General features: G+C 41.7%; 1 protein-coding gene across 1 annotated transcript in view; it reads right to left on the bottom strand.

Annotated features, from left to right (window-relative positions):
* LAMB2 (laminin subunit beta 2) overlaps window positions 1-17636 on the bottom strand; it is a 3750789-nt gene that overhangs the window by 2225641 nt on the left and 1507512 nt on the right. The window contains exon 7 of the mRNA XM_044078730.1: window positions 4197-4399. Coding sequence (XP_043934665.1) covers window positions 4197-4399 — 203 coding nt within the window. The remainder of the gene's footprint in view (window positions 1-4196; window positions 4400-17636) is intronic.

The following is a 17636-nucleotide window of genomic DNA, read 5'->3' as shown; positions in this document are numbered from 1 at the left end:
GCTGTAGGGTCAGCATTTTGAATTTTGGGACAATGATGAATGTGTTTAAGGCAGACAGGTCGAGAATAGGTCTCCAACTTTTCTCTTTTCTTGGTACTAGGAAGAGTCTGGAGTAGAATCCTTTGCCCTGTTCTGTTGGTGGTACTCTTTCCACAGCTCTCATCTTTGTTAATTGAGCTATCTGCTTTAGAGCTTCTGTTTTCTGATTTGGAGGTAGGTTTGGCATTCCTCTTTTACTGGTAAGGTGTGGAAGTGAAACCTGTAGCCTTGGTCTATGGTCTGCAAAATCCACTTGTCTTTTGTGATATAGTGCCAATTTTTGAAAATAAGGCTAACTTTCCGCCTAAGGGTGCTGCTATTTGTTCCCTGGTAGGCGTGTCAGAGCCAAGTCACTGTGATTGTCCTGTTGCAGTGGCAGTGGTTGTGTCTGTGCCTCGCTGGTTATTGCCTTGCCACTGGCGTCCTCTGTAGGCACCTCCTCTGGATTGATTTCTGCCTCTGGAACGTCTATTCCTGCCTCTCTGAGATTTAGAGGAGTCTGGAAAGGACCAATTTTTGGAAGGCCAGTTCCTGCTAAACCTTGGGGGCTGAACCTGTAAGAAATCTTTAACTGTTTGTACAGATTTTGCCTTCTCTTCCATTTTCTTCATTACTTGCTGAGCAGGAGAACCAAATAGACTGGCCTTATCCATAGGAGCATCTAACAGCTTTGCTTTAACATGATCCGGCAAGACCTGTTCTTTCAACCATGCATGCCTTCTTATAACTGTGCCAGTCATGGCTGATCTAAATGAAGCCTCCAGTGCATCATAGCCACATTTTAAAGAATGGTTACTAACCTGCTGAATGCTATTCACCATTTCTAAGACATATTTCTTATCTAAAGAGTCATCAGAGGACAGTTTCTTAGTTAACTGATCAAGCATAAACTCTTGGTATTGGATCATATGAAACTGACAGTTCAAAGCTCTAGCTGAAAGAGTAGCAGAGGTGTAAACTTTTTTACCCCATCTCTCTAAGGACCTGGATTCCCTTTCAGAAGGGAGAGGGTTTTTTGCTGAGGTCGAAGCTACTGCCTTAGGGCCCTGGGAGATAGTCTCAGGATCTGCAAGTGGGGCCTTGTATAGGTGGTGATGAGTGTCCGGTACCCTGTAAAACCTATCTGGTTTGGCAGGGGCTGGAGGTAAAGTATCAGGAGCAGTGCAAACATCATTAAATGCATCATCCACAACAGGCAGAATTGGAGGTATAGCTAAGGGCCTATGTTGCGGTAAGTGTAGAAAGGTCCTAAGCCTTTTTCTTGAATCTGAGAAATCTTGTCCCTGCCATTGGAATTGCTCTCTCATGGCATGTAAGGTTTCCCCAAAGGAAAATTCCTCTGGTGGAGAGGCAGATGGAATAGATTCTTCAGCATCGGAATCTTCATAAGTAGAAAAAGGAGCCTCTGGATGGACTGTAATGTCTGAATCATCAGAAGAATCATCTGAGGACAGTGGCTCTGGGGGCTCTGCTCTAGGTCTCTTTTCTGGAGGCTGAGAGGCCCTGTCTGGGTGAGATTGGGATCCCCTTATTAAAGAGATGAGATCTTCTGCCAGAGTAAGCATTTGAGAACTGGAACTGGGCCTGTGTGAGGGGGGCTTAACAGGCACTGATTTAGCAGTTTTGGCTGCTTTAGCCCTGGCAAAGGCCTTAATAGACATGGCTGCAGGAGGCCTAGCAGCACCACGTGCTGGGGTAGAGACATCCAAAGGGATGGTGTCTGATAATTCTATAGGAACCACATTAGTAGGCAAAACTTCAGAGGCCGATTCAACTAGGGTAGCAGGAGCCTCGGTAGTAGTCATGGATTCGGCTGAAGATTGACCCGTTTGCTCGGTTTCGCCGAAACCGAGACACTCATGGTTTGCTTAACCGTGGTTTCGGCCGAAACCGCGGACCGCGAGTGTCGGTCTTTTTCTTTGCGTTTTTTAACAATTTGAAAAGTCGGAGGATCCGACAGCATAATGTACGCAAAATCTGAGCCGAAAAACTGTTCAGCAAACTCCGACCGACGCCTAAGCGTTCGTCGGTTGAAGGAAGCACAGGCTAAACAGGCTGCTACGTCGTGGTCTGGGCCTAAACAAGGTAAGCAGTAAGAGTGGAAATCTTTATGAGGTATTTGTTTCCCACAAGTTAAACAGTTATTTACTTTTTCTGACATCGGCTGAGGCAAGAAGGAGTCCCCAACGGGGTACTTAGCTTTTTAGAAGTCTTCGAAGTAGTATTCGGTAGTAGTAATCTCTGGATCTGACCGACCGGCACTTGCGAACAGCTTCTGCTTCGGGCGCCACGCGACAAGAAAGACTGAGGAAAATGGCGTCGGCTGATGCCTTTATACCCGAAGACCAGCAGAGATGACGTCGGGTGAAGTGCGACACCAGCCGAGGCCAGACCCAGACTTTGGAATCCGGCCGACCGAAGGGCTGCCTGACGACAGGACAACCCATTTGTTATGACTGCAGATGCATCCTTGAAGGACATCAAAGGGGAAAGGAGACACCCCTGCTCAGTCCATCTGTTTAAGCACAAAATATCAGGCAGGAACCCTCCCACTTTAATTCTTGCCTCTAATCTTTCATAAATAAATTCTGCTAGTTATATGTATTACTACATCAGGGAATGTAAATACTTCCACCTGCCCTACTTATAAAATCCCAGCTAACGCTGTTGAATGTTTTCTCACCATCAAGACCCACCAACACAGTGGTATTTTATGAGATTCTGCTTCCCTCTGGATCTTCATTGTTCTGTTAAGTCAAATGTCTGGCCCTCTCCACAAAAAAAAAAAAAAAAAAAAAAAAACACTGACCCATATGTATCAATTTTACCAACGCCTCTGCCATTCTTTTAGCTAGTACAGACAAACACTTTATAATCATGGTTTAAAACTGAAATAGGTCTACACAAAGCTGGGTCGTTACTTTTCTTAGGTAATACAGTTCTTTATCACTTTCTTCCTCCTAAATTCCAAATTTCGACAGGAATACCATCTGTTCCTAAGAGACCTGCCTGATGACTGATTATACATCACCATTTTATCCCATCTCCTCCTATCTTAACTGTTGGTTGCCCCTAGCATAATTAAGCCATCCATAAATGTTTCGATTTGTGTTCTTTCTTAATTTTCACATTTCTCTGCTTTATACAAATTTTTATAACATTTCTGAAATATCTCTAATACCACTACAGGATTTCTGGTTATTTTTCTTGTTATAGGCTACCAAAGTTTGGCAACAATCCTTTCTACTTTCTGTTGCCTAAGTCACTAAACTAAACGTTTCTGTGCTATGGAGCTATTACCAAAAATTAGTTGTTTAACAGGATTCTTTCGAAATTCAGGCATATTATCTACATACTCCATTATTTTCTCTTTAGCGCTCTGCAGTTATGGCTCATCTTGTTGTGTGAGATTGCCCAGAGTCAGCCCCTCTAATTAATTTCTATTACTTCTTAAGCATTTCACTTTCTGAAATAAAAGTGTTAATACAAATGTTAACTATAATGATCTGGGGGTAATTTATAGGCTCTAACTGCTAGACATGGAATTATTTATTGAACAGGAGAATGCATCTGAATATGTTACATTCCTTAACATGAAACATTATTTAGTGGACATTTATTTTGTGTTGTTCCTTTTGATTTGACTCTTTGCTTTTCTCTGCAGGTATAATCCAATGCTATTCCAGAGCTGTTAAAGGCGCTTTTATTATTTTTGTGGTAGTTTTTTGTTGCGCCAGAGAAATGACTGAAAATACTAGTTAATCTGTGATAAGTGATGTAACTTAGTTGTGAACCGTGCATTGTCTGTAATCTGCAACTGTTCAGTTAAGCTTACACTTCAAAAACTTGTGATAAATTTCACTGTCCCTCAGTGATGCATTCAAATAAAAACAATTAATACATTGCTTAAACAAAGGGATCAAACCATTTTTAATCTTCCAGGTACCATGCAAGCTAATCCCTTTCAGTGACTTGCTTCCTTTGACTTGTGATGTTCTGCATCGCGGCATAACACAGTTTACAAAATAGCATATTGAAAACTTAGTAACTTGAAATTAATACTAATGTTCCATAATCCTTGTTACTTTTACTAGAATCCTCTAACTTCATTTAATTGGCAGCACAAACAACATTGTTCAAGAATATTTTGACATTACCATGCCTTCGATGTTTGCATTGATGCCATCAATTGGTGCACACTCGCTGGCATGTCCATAGCAAAAGCAGTTGCCACGCACTACCATCTCATAGACAGCATAGTAGTATTTCTCTTTGACTTCTACGCGAGAGTCCAGAAGATTGTCTCCTAGTGTGTGCAGCTTAGTAAAATTCACACGCAAGTTGGTGATCTTTAACAAATCTGTCATAAAACAGCAAATACAATTTTTAGATTATATAATGATGGGAGTATGGGTATTCTTTAATAAAAACAAAAACACATATTTCAGCAGATCTATGTCACATATGGAAAACTCAAAATATTGAAACCCAAAATGTCAAAAACTCAAAATACTGAAAAACCTATTTAATGCAAGGGGCAAACCACATGCACCCCACATCCCCTGATAATTATATGCACCAGCTTTGAAACTACTTAACTGTGAGGAAAATGGCAAATTCTCATTTTCAATATTTTCTGTTTTAAAGGTTTCTGGTTTCAGTAATTTCAATTTTCAATCAAATGAATGGAACCGTTTTCAGCACATCCATAAAGCATTTCGACACTATGTTCTAAATCTTAAGAACAGTGTACAGTGCATTGCCATAATAATGTAACTCAGGGGTCTTTCAGATTTCTTGCTTATAAAAGCATAAAATCCCCCATTAGATAGCTTGTCATGAATTCCACCCAGTTTTTCCATTATTATTCAGTACAAAGACAGAACGGTTGCATAAGTGAACTTAACCATAATAGCGTATATTCAAACGGATCACTGCAACAGTAGCCTTAAGCAATATGTCCTGCCAAGGAATGGACAAGCTGGATGACTTCCAAATTTTAGGGCTCCCTCACATGCCCTAGTCCCTGGAATGAATGAGGGATGCAGAGTAAGACCAGTGGTTATGGTGCAAATACTTCAGAACGTTCTTGACTCAGAAAATAGGCCAGCTAGAGCCCTGCCAGACAGGAACAAAAAACAAAAGAATCCCATATTTTGGCAAAAAAATAACAAAAATAGAGGGAAGGAAGGAGAGAAAGTAAAATTGTGTAAGTGAACTTACCAAAAGCGCAGATGTTTGAATGATTACTGCTGCATCAACCTTAGCTATATGGGTTATAACCTGCCAAGGATATAACAGCCAGCCAGCTTCCAAAGCTTCAGGGCACCTTCCACACGCCCAAACTGTGAGGCAGGTCAAGTTGATCAGATTAAAAGACAAGTTTGGGTGCAAGGTCCTTCAGAGCTTTCCTGCCAATGGACAAAGGGAGACTGAGCCCTGAAAGGATAAAGCTAGGTACAATAAAAAATAAATATCCACAACTTAATATACAAAGCACACCAAAAAACAAGAGGGATGGAGGGAGGGTGCAGCTACTCCAGCAGTGATCATCTGAATATCTACTGTTATGGTAAGTTTACTTACACAACTGTACTGTGCTCATCATATTGATCACTACTGCAGCAGTATTGGATATTTGAGCAGACTACCCCAGCTAACTACTTTTGGGAGGTGGAAGGTGAAGAGTCCAAGACCCTTGGAAAATGTTCTGAGCAAAGCCTGATCTGGGCCTAGAGAAGGAATCAAATTTCAAGTTCACTGTAAAAGTATGTACAGAGGACCAAGTAGCAGCTTCTATAATACTTCCATAATCCAATCCTTTCCAAAAAGCCATAGATGAAGGCAAGGTCCTGGCAATGTGGGCTTTGACTCTTCCTGGAATAGATTTGCTATGGTGAGTAAAGCAAAAGGTAACATCCTTAGACAACCATTTGGAAACAGTCTGATTTGATACAGGTTGTTCCTTCTTCCTCTTACAATAAATGAATAATTGATCTAAAGATCTGAAAGATTTAGTTCTGTCAAGACAGTACCAGGGTTGTCTGTGGGCATCCAGGGTATAGAGAATCTTTCTCTCTCATTTTTAGGTTCAGGAAAAAAAACAAGGAGATGGACAGTTTGGCTTAAAGTAAACTCAGATACCACTACAGGCCTAAAAGAAGAATTAGTTTTCAAAGAAATCCTGTCACTATGGAAAATTAGATATGGTTGACTCACCATGAGTTTGCAACTCAGATACTCTTCTTGCAGAGATCAGAGCAATCATTAAAATTGTATTTCATGTTAAGAAAGTACAGTTGTGTACCTACCACAAATGTAGATGTTTGAGTGTATTCACTGTTGCAGTAATTACACTTGGGTTATCCTGCTGGCAGGCTACCCGCAGTCGGCCAGAATTCCAAAGTTTACGTCCGGCATCGGCTCTTCCCTGATGTCAGTGCGCCAGGGGTATAAAAGATGCAACAACACCATTTTCTTCAGTTTTTCTTGCCCCAGATGTCAGGTGCCCCCAAATAGGTAGGCTGAAAAAATTATGCCAAAAAACAAGCATGTACTAAAATAAACATTTCCTTCATCTACAAGCAAATACACTACATAGGTTGTACAGAAGTGAGAAGTACAGAAAGGTCCCAGCAAAGAAAAAGGGGGATGGTGGGTGGGTAACCTGGACTGTAACAGTGAATACACTTGAACATCTACATTTATGGTAGGTACACAACTGTACTATGTTCATCGTGTTTCACTGTTGCAGTCATTACACTTGGGTTGAATCCCAAAGCTGAGGTTGGGTGGCTGGGCCTAAATAGGATTAGGAGAGGCTACCAGGCCCTGCAGAACTGCAGTGGCAAAGCCTGCTCTGGATTTAGAGTAGAGAGGTAAGTGGTAGTGCTTGGTGAAAGTGTGCACTGAACTCCAGGTTGCAGCCTCTAAAATATCTTTGGTTGGTACTCCTCTAAGGAAGGCTGCTGTAGTAGCTGCTGCTCTGGTAGAATGTGGCCTAATACTCTTAGGCACTGACTTGCCATGTTGTGAATAGCAGAAGCAAATGCAGTGTCCTATCCATTTTGAAATAGTCTGCTTCGAGATAGGTTTTCCTTGTGATCCTGCAGCATAAGCTACAAACAGTTGCTCAGTTTTTCTGAAAGCTTTTGTTTTGTCCAAGTGGAATCGTAGTTGTCTGTGTATGTCCAAAGCATGAAGAAGTCTCTCCCCTTCATTCTGGGGATTTGGATAGAATGTTGGCAAATTAATGGTTTGGTTGAGAGCCACACTGGATACTACCTTTGGCATAAATGTTGGGTTTGTCCTTAGAGAGACCCTGTCCTGATGAAAAATAATGAAAGGTTCCACTGCCATTAATGCCTGTAACTCAGAGACTCTTCTTGCTGAGGTTATTGCTAGGAGCAGAGCAGTCCTCCATGATAAGAATTTTATATCAGCTATATTGGCTGGCTCAAAAGGAGGCGGTGTGAGTTTTTCTAAAACAAAGTTGAGGTCCCAAGTAGGTGTTGGCGCTCTCCTTGGGAGTCTTATGTTTTTTGCCCCTCTGAGAAACTGTCTTAGTAGTGGATGAGAGAAAATAGGAGGCTCCGTATAGTAATGAGCTGAAAAGGCAGAGGCATGGATCTTAATTGATGAGAAGGATAGGCCTTTGTCCAGCATCTCAGTTAGGTATTGTAAAATCTGAGATATATTTGGAACAAGTGGTTCGAGTCCTTGTGCCTGGTTCCAAGCACAGAATCTCTTCCATTTTTCTGCATAAGATTTCCTAGTGCTGGGCCTCCTGGCTTCTAAAATGACATCCATAACAGCTTTAGAAAGAGGTGTGGTCTGAGTGGCTATATTATCTGCCATGCTGCCAGATTTAAGGTTCTGAGTTGACTGTGCAGAATCTGGTTGTTTTGTTGAGTAAGAAGATGAGGAATATGAGGTAAAGGCCAGGCTGGGCCTTGAGACAAGCTCTTTAGGATTGGGTACCAGTGCTGGTGTGGCCAGTCTGGGGCAATCAGGATCATTTTTGGCTTCTCTTGTCTGACTTTTAGGAGCACCTTGGGAAGAAGAGGCAGTGGAGGAAAGGCATAAACTGTCAGGGTTTTCCAGCTGAATGATAGAGCATCCACTTTCTATGCCTGTGAGTGATAAGTTCTTGTGCAGAATCTCTGTAGTTGTCAGTTGTGAGGGGAAGCAAAAAGATCTATGTCTGGGCATCCCCACTTCCATGTTATCATGCTGAAGACCTATGGATTTAGTTTCCATTCATGAGGATCCATGAGATTTCTGCTTAGTTCGTCTGCCAGTGTATTTTTCATTCCTGGCAGGAATTGTGCTTGCAGATGTACTTGATAGGTCAGTGCTGTGTTCCACAAAGTCATGGCTTGCCTGCAGAGGGGGTAGGAATGTGTGCCTCCTTGCTTGTTTATGTACCACATTACTGTGGTGTTGTCCGTCTTTAGTAATAGTTGTCCTGGATGTAGTAGATCCTTGAAGGCTGTCAGGGCATTCTGTACAGCTAGCATCTCTTTTTGATTGATGTGACGATGCATTTGTTCCTTGGGCCACGTGCCCTGAATACATTTTCCTGCCATGTGTGCCCCCCAGGCATAATCCGATGCATCTGTTGTTATTGTCTGCCTGGCTGTGGGTAAGGTAAAAGGCTGTCCCTTGTTGTGGTGACAGGCCCGTGCCCACCATCGAAACTCCTGTTGCAGGCAGGGAATTAGAGTTATTATTGTTTCCAGGCTGTGGCAATGTTGCGTCCAAACACTTTTTAGATACCATTGTAATTTCCTCATATGCAGTCTTGCATATGGTATTAGTAGAATGCAGGATGCCATGAAGCCCAGGGCCTGCAGAATTTTTCTTGCAGGGAGCTGGGAATTTGTTGCCATCATTTGAAAGTAATGAGTCAGTTACCTTTGCTTGTCTGGTATGAGATAAGCCATCTGGGCAGCTGTATTTAAGCTTGCACCCAGGAATGTTATCTCTTGAAAGGGCACTAGTTTTGATTTATTTTCGTTTACTGTGTACCCTAGGCAAATTAGTAATCTTTTTACAAGCGCCAGATGCTTTAGTAGAATGTCCTTGCTCTCTGCTTGAATTAGGCAATCGTCCAAGTAGGGATATATTTGAATTTCTTTTTGTCTGCAAAATGCAATTACTGGTGCCAGGCATTTTGTGAAGACCCTGGGCGCAGTAGATAAGCCAAAGGGCAGTGCAGAGAATTGGTAATGCATTGAGCCAGCTATGAATCTGAGGTATCTTCTGCAAGATTGTCTGATTGGGGCATGCAGGTATGCCTCCCTGAGGTCCAAAGTAACTAGCCAAGCCTTCTTGCCCAGCATGGGTAGAAGTTGCTGCAGTGTTAACATTTTGAATTTTGGAACATCCAGGAAAGTATTTAGGATTGACAGGTCCAGTATTAGTCTCCAGGCTTTGTCCTTCCTTTCTGGGTACCAAGAAAAGTCTTGAGTAAAATCCTTGTCCCTGTTCTTGTTGTGGTACTCTTTGAATAGCTCTCATGTCCATGAGAGCAGAAATTTGTTTTTGTGCCTCTGCCCATTGATTTTGTGGCAGGTCCAGCATACCTTTTGATTTTGGAAGGGTGTGAAAGTGGAACCTGTAACCCTGAGAAACAATATTTAGTACCCATTTGTCCTGGGTGATCATGTGCCAGTTTTGTGAGAAAAGTGCTAGCTTTCCCACTAAGGGTGCCGCCAAAAGGTAATAACTTGGCATTTGTAGGGGGAAGTCATTGGGACTGTTTCCTATAAGGTTGTGATTTGTCTTCTCCTCCTTTGGGGGCTGAAGCACCCCATTGTTTAGGTCTGTATGAGCCTTGGGGCTGAGATCTGTTTCTTGGGCGTCTGTATCTGCCCCTTTGTGGCCTGTCTGACAATGGAAAGGACCAATTTTTTGAAGAAATCCTTTACTGTCTGCATTGATTTTGCTTTATCCTCCATTTTCTTTAACACCTCTTCTGCCTTAACACCAAACAAAGTATCATGCTGTAGTGGAGCATCCAATAATTTCACTTTAACATGTTCAGGTAAACTTTGTTCTTTCAACCGAGCATGCCTTCGAATGACAAAGCCTGTAACTGCGGCTCTACAAGAAGCCTCTAATTAATCAAAACCACATTGCAGAGTATGCTTTCCCACTTGTTCAGCTGCATGCAATAAATCCTGCATTTCCTTATTGTCAGGACATTCTGAGTTTGTAACCATTTTTTGTTTTAACAAAGACATGAGGTACTGTTGATATTTAAGCATGTGAAACTGGCAGTTTAAAGCCCTTACAGCGAAAGTAGCAGAAGTATAAACTTTTTTCCCCCATCTATCCAGAGCTCTAGAATCCCTATCAGAGGGGACAGGATTTTTTGCAGTGGAAGCCTTAACCCCTTTGGAACCCTGAGAAATTGTTTCTGGGTCAGCAGCAGGGTTTTTATAAAGAAATTTATGAGAGTCAGGGACCCTGTAGTACTGTCTGGCTTGACTGGAGCAGGGGGTAAAGAATAAGGAGACAGACTGGATTCAGAAAAAACATCATCAACAATATCAAGCACAGGGGGGATAGCCAGGGGCCTGTGCTGAGGCAATAAAAGAAAGTCCCTGAGCCTTTTCTTGGATTCTGAATAATCTTGGCTCTCCCAATGGAAATGCTCCCTCATGGTGTGCAAGGTTTCCTCAAAAGAATAATCCTCAGGCGGAGAGGCTGAAGGTATAGATTCTTCTGCATCAGAGTCCTCATAGGGAGGGAGAGAATATCCCTGATCTGAAGAGGAATCAGAGGAAAAAGAAACCTGGTCAGAGGAGTCATAGTCAGTGTCTTGCCTAGGCCTTTTATTAGGAGGGGGATGAGATTCCCTGATCAAAGTAATTAGGTCCTCGGCCATTTTAAGCATCTATTTCTTTGGCATGGATGATTGTCCAGGAGAATGCTGTACTTGTTTCCTTGTCTTTAATGGTGTTTTTGACTTTGCCTTGGCTGCTGTAGTGGACTTAATAGTAAGTTGTGAAGGTCTGAAAACACCCTCAGAAGCCGATGCCTGCTCAGTGGCTCCAGACCCATCTGAGGGAATAGTTTCCGCAGGCCCAATACCTTGAGTTTGCAGAGGCCTAGTTGTCTCCACGTGGCAGTCGGGTACGGCCTGTGGCTCTGAGGTAGCGGGCAGGGGCTGCGAAAGCGCCTCACTGAAAACCGGCGAACCGGCGACTGGCCTAGAAGAGGCTTCGTTGTCAGTTTTGGACCTCGGATGCCTGTCTTTTCCCTTGTCCTTGCGCTTTTTATGAATTCCGGTCGTCAGATGTTCCGACGGCATTATGTAGTTAAATCTTCAGCCAAAGTAATGTAAAACAAAATCAAACCGACGCTTAATAGTGTGTTTGTTGAATCTAGCACAAAACCGACAACTAGTAACGTTGTGGTCAGGGCCTAGGCAGGGAATGCAGTAAGACTGAAAGTCCTTATGAGGTATTTGCTTCCCACAAGAAATACAATTGTTAACTTTTACTGACATCGGTCTGGAGCAAGAAAAAGTTTCCCCAACGGGGTACTTAGCTTTATTGAAGACTTCAGTTCTGAAATTCAATTTCGAAAATCTCAGGAGTCGGCCGACCGGCACTTGCGAACTGCTTTGCTTTGGGCACCACGCGGCAAGAAAGACTGAAGAAAATGGCATCAGTTGCATCCTTTATACCCCTGGCACACTGACGTCAGGGAAGAGGCGACAGCAACCGACGCCAGATCTAGACTTTGGAATTCTGGCCAACTGCGGGTAGCCTGCCAGCAGGATAACCCAAGTGTAATGACTGCAACAGTGAAACACGAACATCCTCAAGTCACCCAGATCAGCATGTTCAAATGTTGCAAGTGTTTGCTGTTCTAAGACAAAATTAAGATCCCAAGGAGGGGCCACTGGTTTTCTTGGAGGCCTCTTATGCAACAACACTTTCAGAAACATTGACATGAGACTGTATTGAAAAGAGGAGGCTCCATGGCCAGACATGCTGAAATGGTCGATAAGTGAACCCTGACAGAGGAATAAGAAAGGCCATAGTACAGAAGCTCATAAACACTGTAAAACCAGATAACAACTAGCCTTGAATGGGTGCTGGTTATATTGCTGGCGCCAACCATAAAACATTTTCCATTTGTTAATATATAATTTTCAAAGAGCAGGCTTTCTTGCCTCCATTAGTACCTGTGTGTGAGATATCCTCAGTAAACAGGTGCCTAAAAGAAATTAAAACCCTGTCATCAAGGCACTCAACTGAAGTTGACTGAATTCAGAAAGTGTATCAAACACAGTCTATGAGGAAGCTGGTAGGAATTAGCCCTGGCCATTTCCAAAAGAAGGGAGAACCACAGTTGCCTGAGCCAGAATGGAGTCACCAAAATTATCTTGAGGGATTTCTTCTAATCATTAGAAGTAGCTGGGGTATTAGTCGAAAGGGTGGAACACCATAAAGGAACATTCCTGTCCAAGGAAAAGAAAAGGCACCTGTCTTCCAGGCCTTCTTGCATGGAGTTCTGGAACAGAATCTTGCCGGTTGATTGTTCAGAGAAGAGGCAAAGAGGTCTACTTGAGGAACACTCCACAGATGGATAAATCCTGGAAGACATCCAGAGCCTGTTTCCATTCCTGAGGGTCTGCTCTTGCTCTGCTCACCTTATCTGCCACACAGTTCTGTTCTAACTGAATGTATGATGATTGTAGAGTAAGACTGTGCTGTGAAGCTGTATCTCAAGCTAACATAGCTACTTTGCAAAGGGGGTACAACCTAGTTCCCCCTTGCTTGTTGATGTACCACATGATTATGGTACTGTTTGTGACTACATGAAGAAGTCCCAGGGACCAAAGATGGTTCAGACAGTTGAGTGCCTTGATCAGGGCAAGTATTTCCTTTTTTTTTTTTTTTTTTTTTTTAAACAAGAAACATCTTTATTGAATTATCACTTATGACAGAGGCAATCATACATTTATATACATGAAAACAAACTATACTGACATATTTTCAGCTGCAAACAGTATACATCACATATAAACTTCAATACAGTCACTGTTTATCTACCATTACATAACTAATTTAATTCTCACCTTCCCTTAAACCTCATTATACTCTGATTTCCATTTTCTAGTAATTGCCTTTTTGGCAGCCACTAGAATTAAACTCCGTAAGGCCTTACTATGTCTAGACAATTCCAATTCTGTACCACAGCTCAAAAAATAATTTCCTTAGTTATACCAATTTGCTCCCCGAGTAGTCTGCAGGGAGTTCTTAAAGTCTGCCAACATATTACACTTCCAAAAATATGTTCCCAATTAACTCTTATTTCCCCATCACACCTCCAACATTTGCCAACTACCTCAGGAAAATTTTTTTTTCTATTTTAAAATATTCAATACATCAAATACAGTTGGTTTAGCTTTGTAGTTCTATTTTCTAGTAATCATGTTTTGACAGCCAACAGAATTAAATTTAATAAGGCCTTACTATGTTTGTGTACTTCAGATCCTGTGTTCGAGCTCAGAAGAATCATTCCCTTAGTTACAACCATTTGCCCCCCCCCCCCAGTATTTCTGATAGAGTACCCTGCAAAGAATGTTTAAAATCTGCCCACTAATTACATTCCAAAAACATGTTCCCAGTTACCTCTTTCCTCCATATCACACATCTAACATTTGCAGTCTACCTGACGAAAAATTCTTTGGAGTCTGCTTGGGGTATACAAATACCTATGCAAACACTTCCAAGCAAAGACAATAAAACTTTTAGACTTTGTTGCATATTTGTGGGCCATACATATACCTGCTCATTGTTTCTTTGTGAATTGCTTATCTGGTCTCTCTTCCTAATCATTTCTGACCTCCTCTGATTGATCCCTGTAGTTATCACACAATATTTGATATACCCTACAAATTACACTTTTTTAACAGCAGCTTCTATTTTAGATTCTGCTAAAAACTCTACCAGTGCTGGTCTTTCCCTTAGAGTCAACCTATTCCTTTCTCTTTGCCAATACTTTGATATGAATCCTTGATAGGGAAGGCAAGTTCTAGCCTGCAGTCCAAATATATTCTTGGCTTCTATTACCTTTCTCTCTCTAATTATGTGCTGCCAATACCTTGGTTCCTGTGCCAGTTTACTCCAGTAAATTCCAATCCCTCTTGCCTATTGTCTGTATCCTTAGTTCCAGTCATCCCTATTGGCAGAATCTCCTTTCTCCATTTCCATGTTGGCTTAGATCTAAGAATACTTTCTGCTACTTTATGAATATATTCTGCATGGTTATTGTTATTCTCCTTAGAAATCTGCATCCAAAATCCCAGTCTCTCCTTATTTCTCGAGATTCTCCTCTGTTTCATCACCATTCCTTTCTACTTTGAATTACAACTTTCTGATAGTGCTATTTATAGGGTCTTAACTGTGTAGCTCTGAAATGTCCATTCAAATCAGGTAATCCTAAACCACCTTGCACCATTGGAAGGATCAACTTATTCCACTTGACCCTTGCCCTCTTCCCCTCCCAGATAAAGTCATTCAACTCTTTAGTAATTGTTATCCACACCTTTTCTAGCTGATAAAAATATGTCTGATCTGTGTATAAAACTAAGGAGACTAAACACATTTTCACTGCTTGCATCTTATCCATATCCATAAAACAGAGCTTCCAATTTCTCAGTTTTTGTATTATCTTTTGCTTAGTCTCTTTCCACATATCCTTAGCTGCCATAACAGAATATTTTAACCCATTCTCCAAAGTACTTAATTTTAGCATGTCCCCATAAATATGGGTATTGCTGAACTAATTCATGCGTGGGTACCACCTAATTTACAGCTATTGCCTTTGTTTTATCTTCATTAATTCTGTATCCCGAAAAGGCATGAAACCATCTCAGAATTTTCAACAGCACTGAAATATAATTTTCTGATTTTACCAAGTACAAAATAATACCATCTGCACATGAAGCCAACATTTCTTGATTCCCATACCAATTATATCCTTCAATTTCTGAGTCCCTCATGTCTTTGCCAGTGGTTCTAAACATAATACAAATGACAACAGGGAACAATGACATTTGATTTCTTTGTTCAAGCAGAAACCAGAGAGAACCCCCCCCCCCGACTTTAATTTCTGCCTCCAAACCCTCATATATCCTCCTCATTAACCTTAACATTGTGTCAGCCAAAACACAATCCTCTAATATGTATGTTAATAACTAAAGTGTTGGCAACGTCCTTGCTTGTGGGCAGAGGAGGTAATCAAAAATTAAAGGTAAAAATATTATTAGGAGGCAGTCAAGTCTCGGATTAGAAGTATCACTGTGGAACCCTTTTCTTTTGCTCACTTCCAGTTACTGGTGCCACATTAGCTGGTGCCACATTAGCTTCCACAGTAGCTGGTGCCATATTAGCTACCACAGTTTTACCAAGAGTTAGTTGAACTTGTCCAGCCACTAGGGAGCAACGTTACTTGCTAGAGAATTTTCCAGCAAGTTAGTTTTGGTGAAAGAAAGAAAGAAACCCGGAGACAATTAATTTATCAGTCCTTTCTTCAGTACAGTTAGGCGGATGAGCACTTTCTCAGACAGTGTTCAACTGAGCTGTAATTAATCATGAATAATGTAAGGCAGGCAGTAATCTTACATACACCCCCTGGGTATGCCTCAATTAAAGGAGGGGGCGGACGGCTGTACCCTTTGGGAATTTAGGACTGCAGTCTGTCCTATACCCATAAGGTGCTGGTATAATGCCTAAAATACTAAAATAACATAAAGAAAATCATGTCTTGTTTTATTAAACTTATCAAACCTAGTAGAATGTGTCATTATTGTTATGTATGAATTGTTTACATGACTTAAGCTGTATACTATAGCAGTCATCAGTTTTTTCAGTCTGTCTGGATACTTGGGAATTATATGCATATTAAAAAACACATCTGTCAATATTTCATTTTCAATACATCAGTAAGTTATAAAAGCAGCATGCATTTTAATGAGGCCTAAGTGTTAAAAAGTGCTTTCAGTACAGATGTGCTTCATCAGATCTGCCTGGCTGAATAGGAGGGTGCAATCCAGGGAAAGTACAGTTTTGTACCTACCATAAATGTAGATGTTCGAGTGCTAATACAGTGAGGCAGGAGTATATAAGACACAGCCAACACCATTTTCTTCAGTCTTTCTTGCCCCAGATGTCAGGTGCCACCAGTAGGAAGGCAATACATAAATTATATTTATATACATGCAATGCAATGCAATGTAATCAAAAAACAGTAGTTGCAAGCAAATATACCATAGAAGGATAACCCAAACAGTTTGTATGAAGAGGGGTTAGGTCCTAAACCTTTACCAAGAGGGGAAGGAGGGAGGGAAATCTGTACTGCAGCTGTATTAGCACTCGAACATCTACATTTATGGTAGGTACAAAACTGTACTATGTTCATCGTGCATACAGCTGCAGTAATAACATATTGGTAGAATCCCAAAGCTACGCACAGGGTGGTAGGCACTAGGTAAAACTGGGATGAGCCAGAATGCCCTGCAACACAGCAGTAGCAAAGCCTGCTCTGGTTTTGGAATATAAAGGCAGGTGGTAGTGTCTTGTGAAGGTATGTACAGAACTCCAGGTGGCTGCCTCCAAAATATCTTTGGTAGGAACTCCTCTGAGGAAGGCTGTAGAGGTAGCTGTGGCCCTGGTGGAGTGGGATCTGATGCCCGTAGGGACAGATTTTCCATGATAGGAGTAACAAAACCGTATGCAGTGGCCTATCCATTTTGAAATTGTCTGTTTGGTCACTGGCTTCCCTTGAGCTCCTACAGCATAGGACACAAAAAGTTGTTCTGATTTCCTAAAAGGCTTTGTTCTATCCAAATAATAACGTAGCTGTCTATGGATGTCTAAAGAGTGTAGCAGCCTTTCCCCTTTGTTTTGAGGATTGGGGTAAAAGGTAGGCAAGTGTATGGCTTGATTTAAAGCTACCCTGGATAACACTTTAGGCATAAATGATGGGTTGGTTCGAAGGGAAACCCTGTCCTGATGGTAGATGAGAAAGGGCTGCACAGCCATGAGGGCTTGTAGTTCCGAAACCCTACGAGCTGAGGTAATGGCCAGAAGGAAGGCTGTTTTCCAGGACAAATGTTGCAAATCTGTTGAAGCAGCTGGTTCAAAGGGAGGCAATGTTAATTTTTCTAGAATATAATTAAGATCCCAGGCTGGCACTGGTTGTTTCCTTGGTGGTCTTATATTCTTAGCCCCTCTGAGGAACTGTCTTAAGAGTGGGTGAGAGAATAAGGGTAGATCCGTGTTGAATTCTGCAGAAATGGCTGAGGCATGGATTTTTATGGAGGAAAATGAAAGTCCACTGTTCAGCAGCTCAGCTAGATACTTTAATACCTGTGGCAAATTTAGTTTTGTAGGGTCCTGGCCTTTTTTCTCATTCCAAGAGCAAAACCGTTTCCATTTTGCTGAGTAAGCCTTTCTAACAGATGGCCGTCTGGCCTCCAAAATGACATCCTGTACCTCTTTGGGGAGTAAGGTCTGTTGAGATGTTAAGGAATTTTCCATGCAGCGATATTGAGTGTTTTCAGCTGACTG

This window comes from Protopterus annectens, chromosome 7.part1 (assembly GCF_019279795.1).
Source record: "Protopterus annectens isolate FY-2018-M chromosome 7.part1, PAN1.0, whole genome shotgun sequence".
Lineage (NCBI taxonomy): Eukaryota > Metazoa > Chordata > Ceratodontiformes > Protopteridae > Protopterus > Protopterus annectens.
The sequence above is the reverse complement of the archived record's forward strand: the minus strand, read 5'-3'. Positions and strand labels throughout refer to the sequence as shown.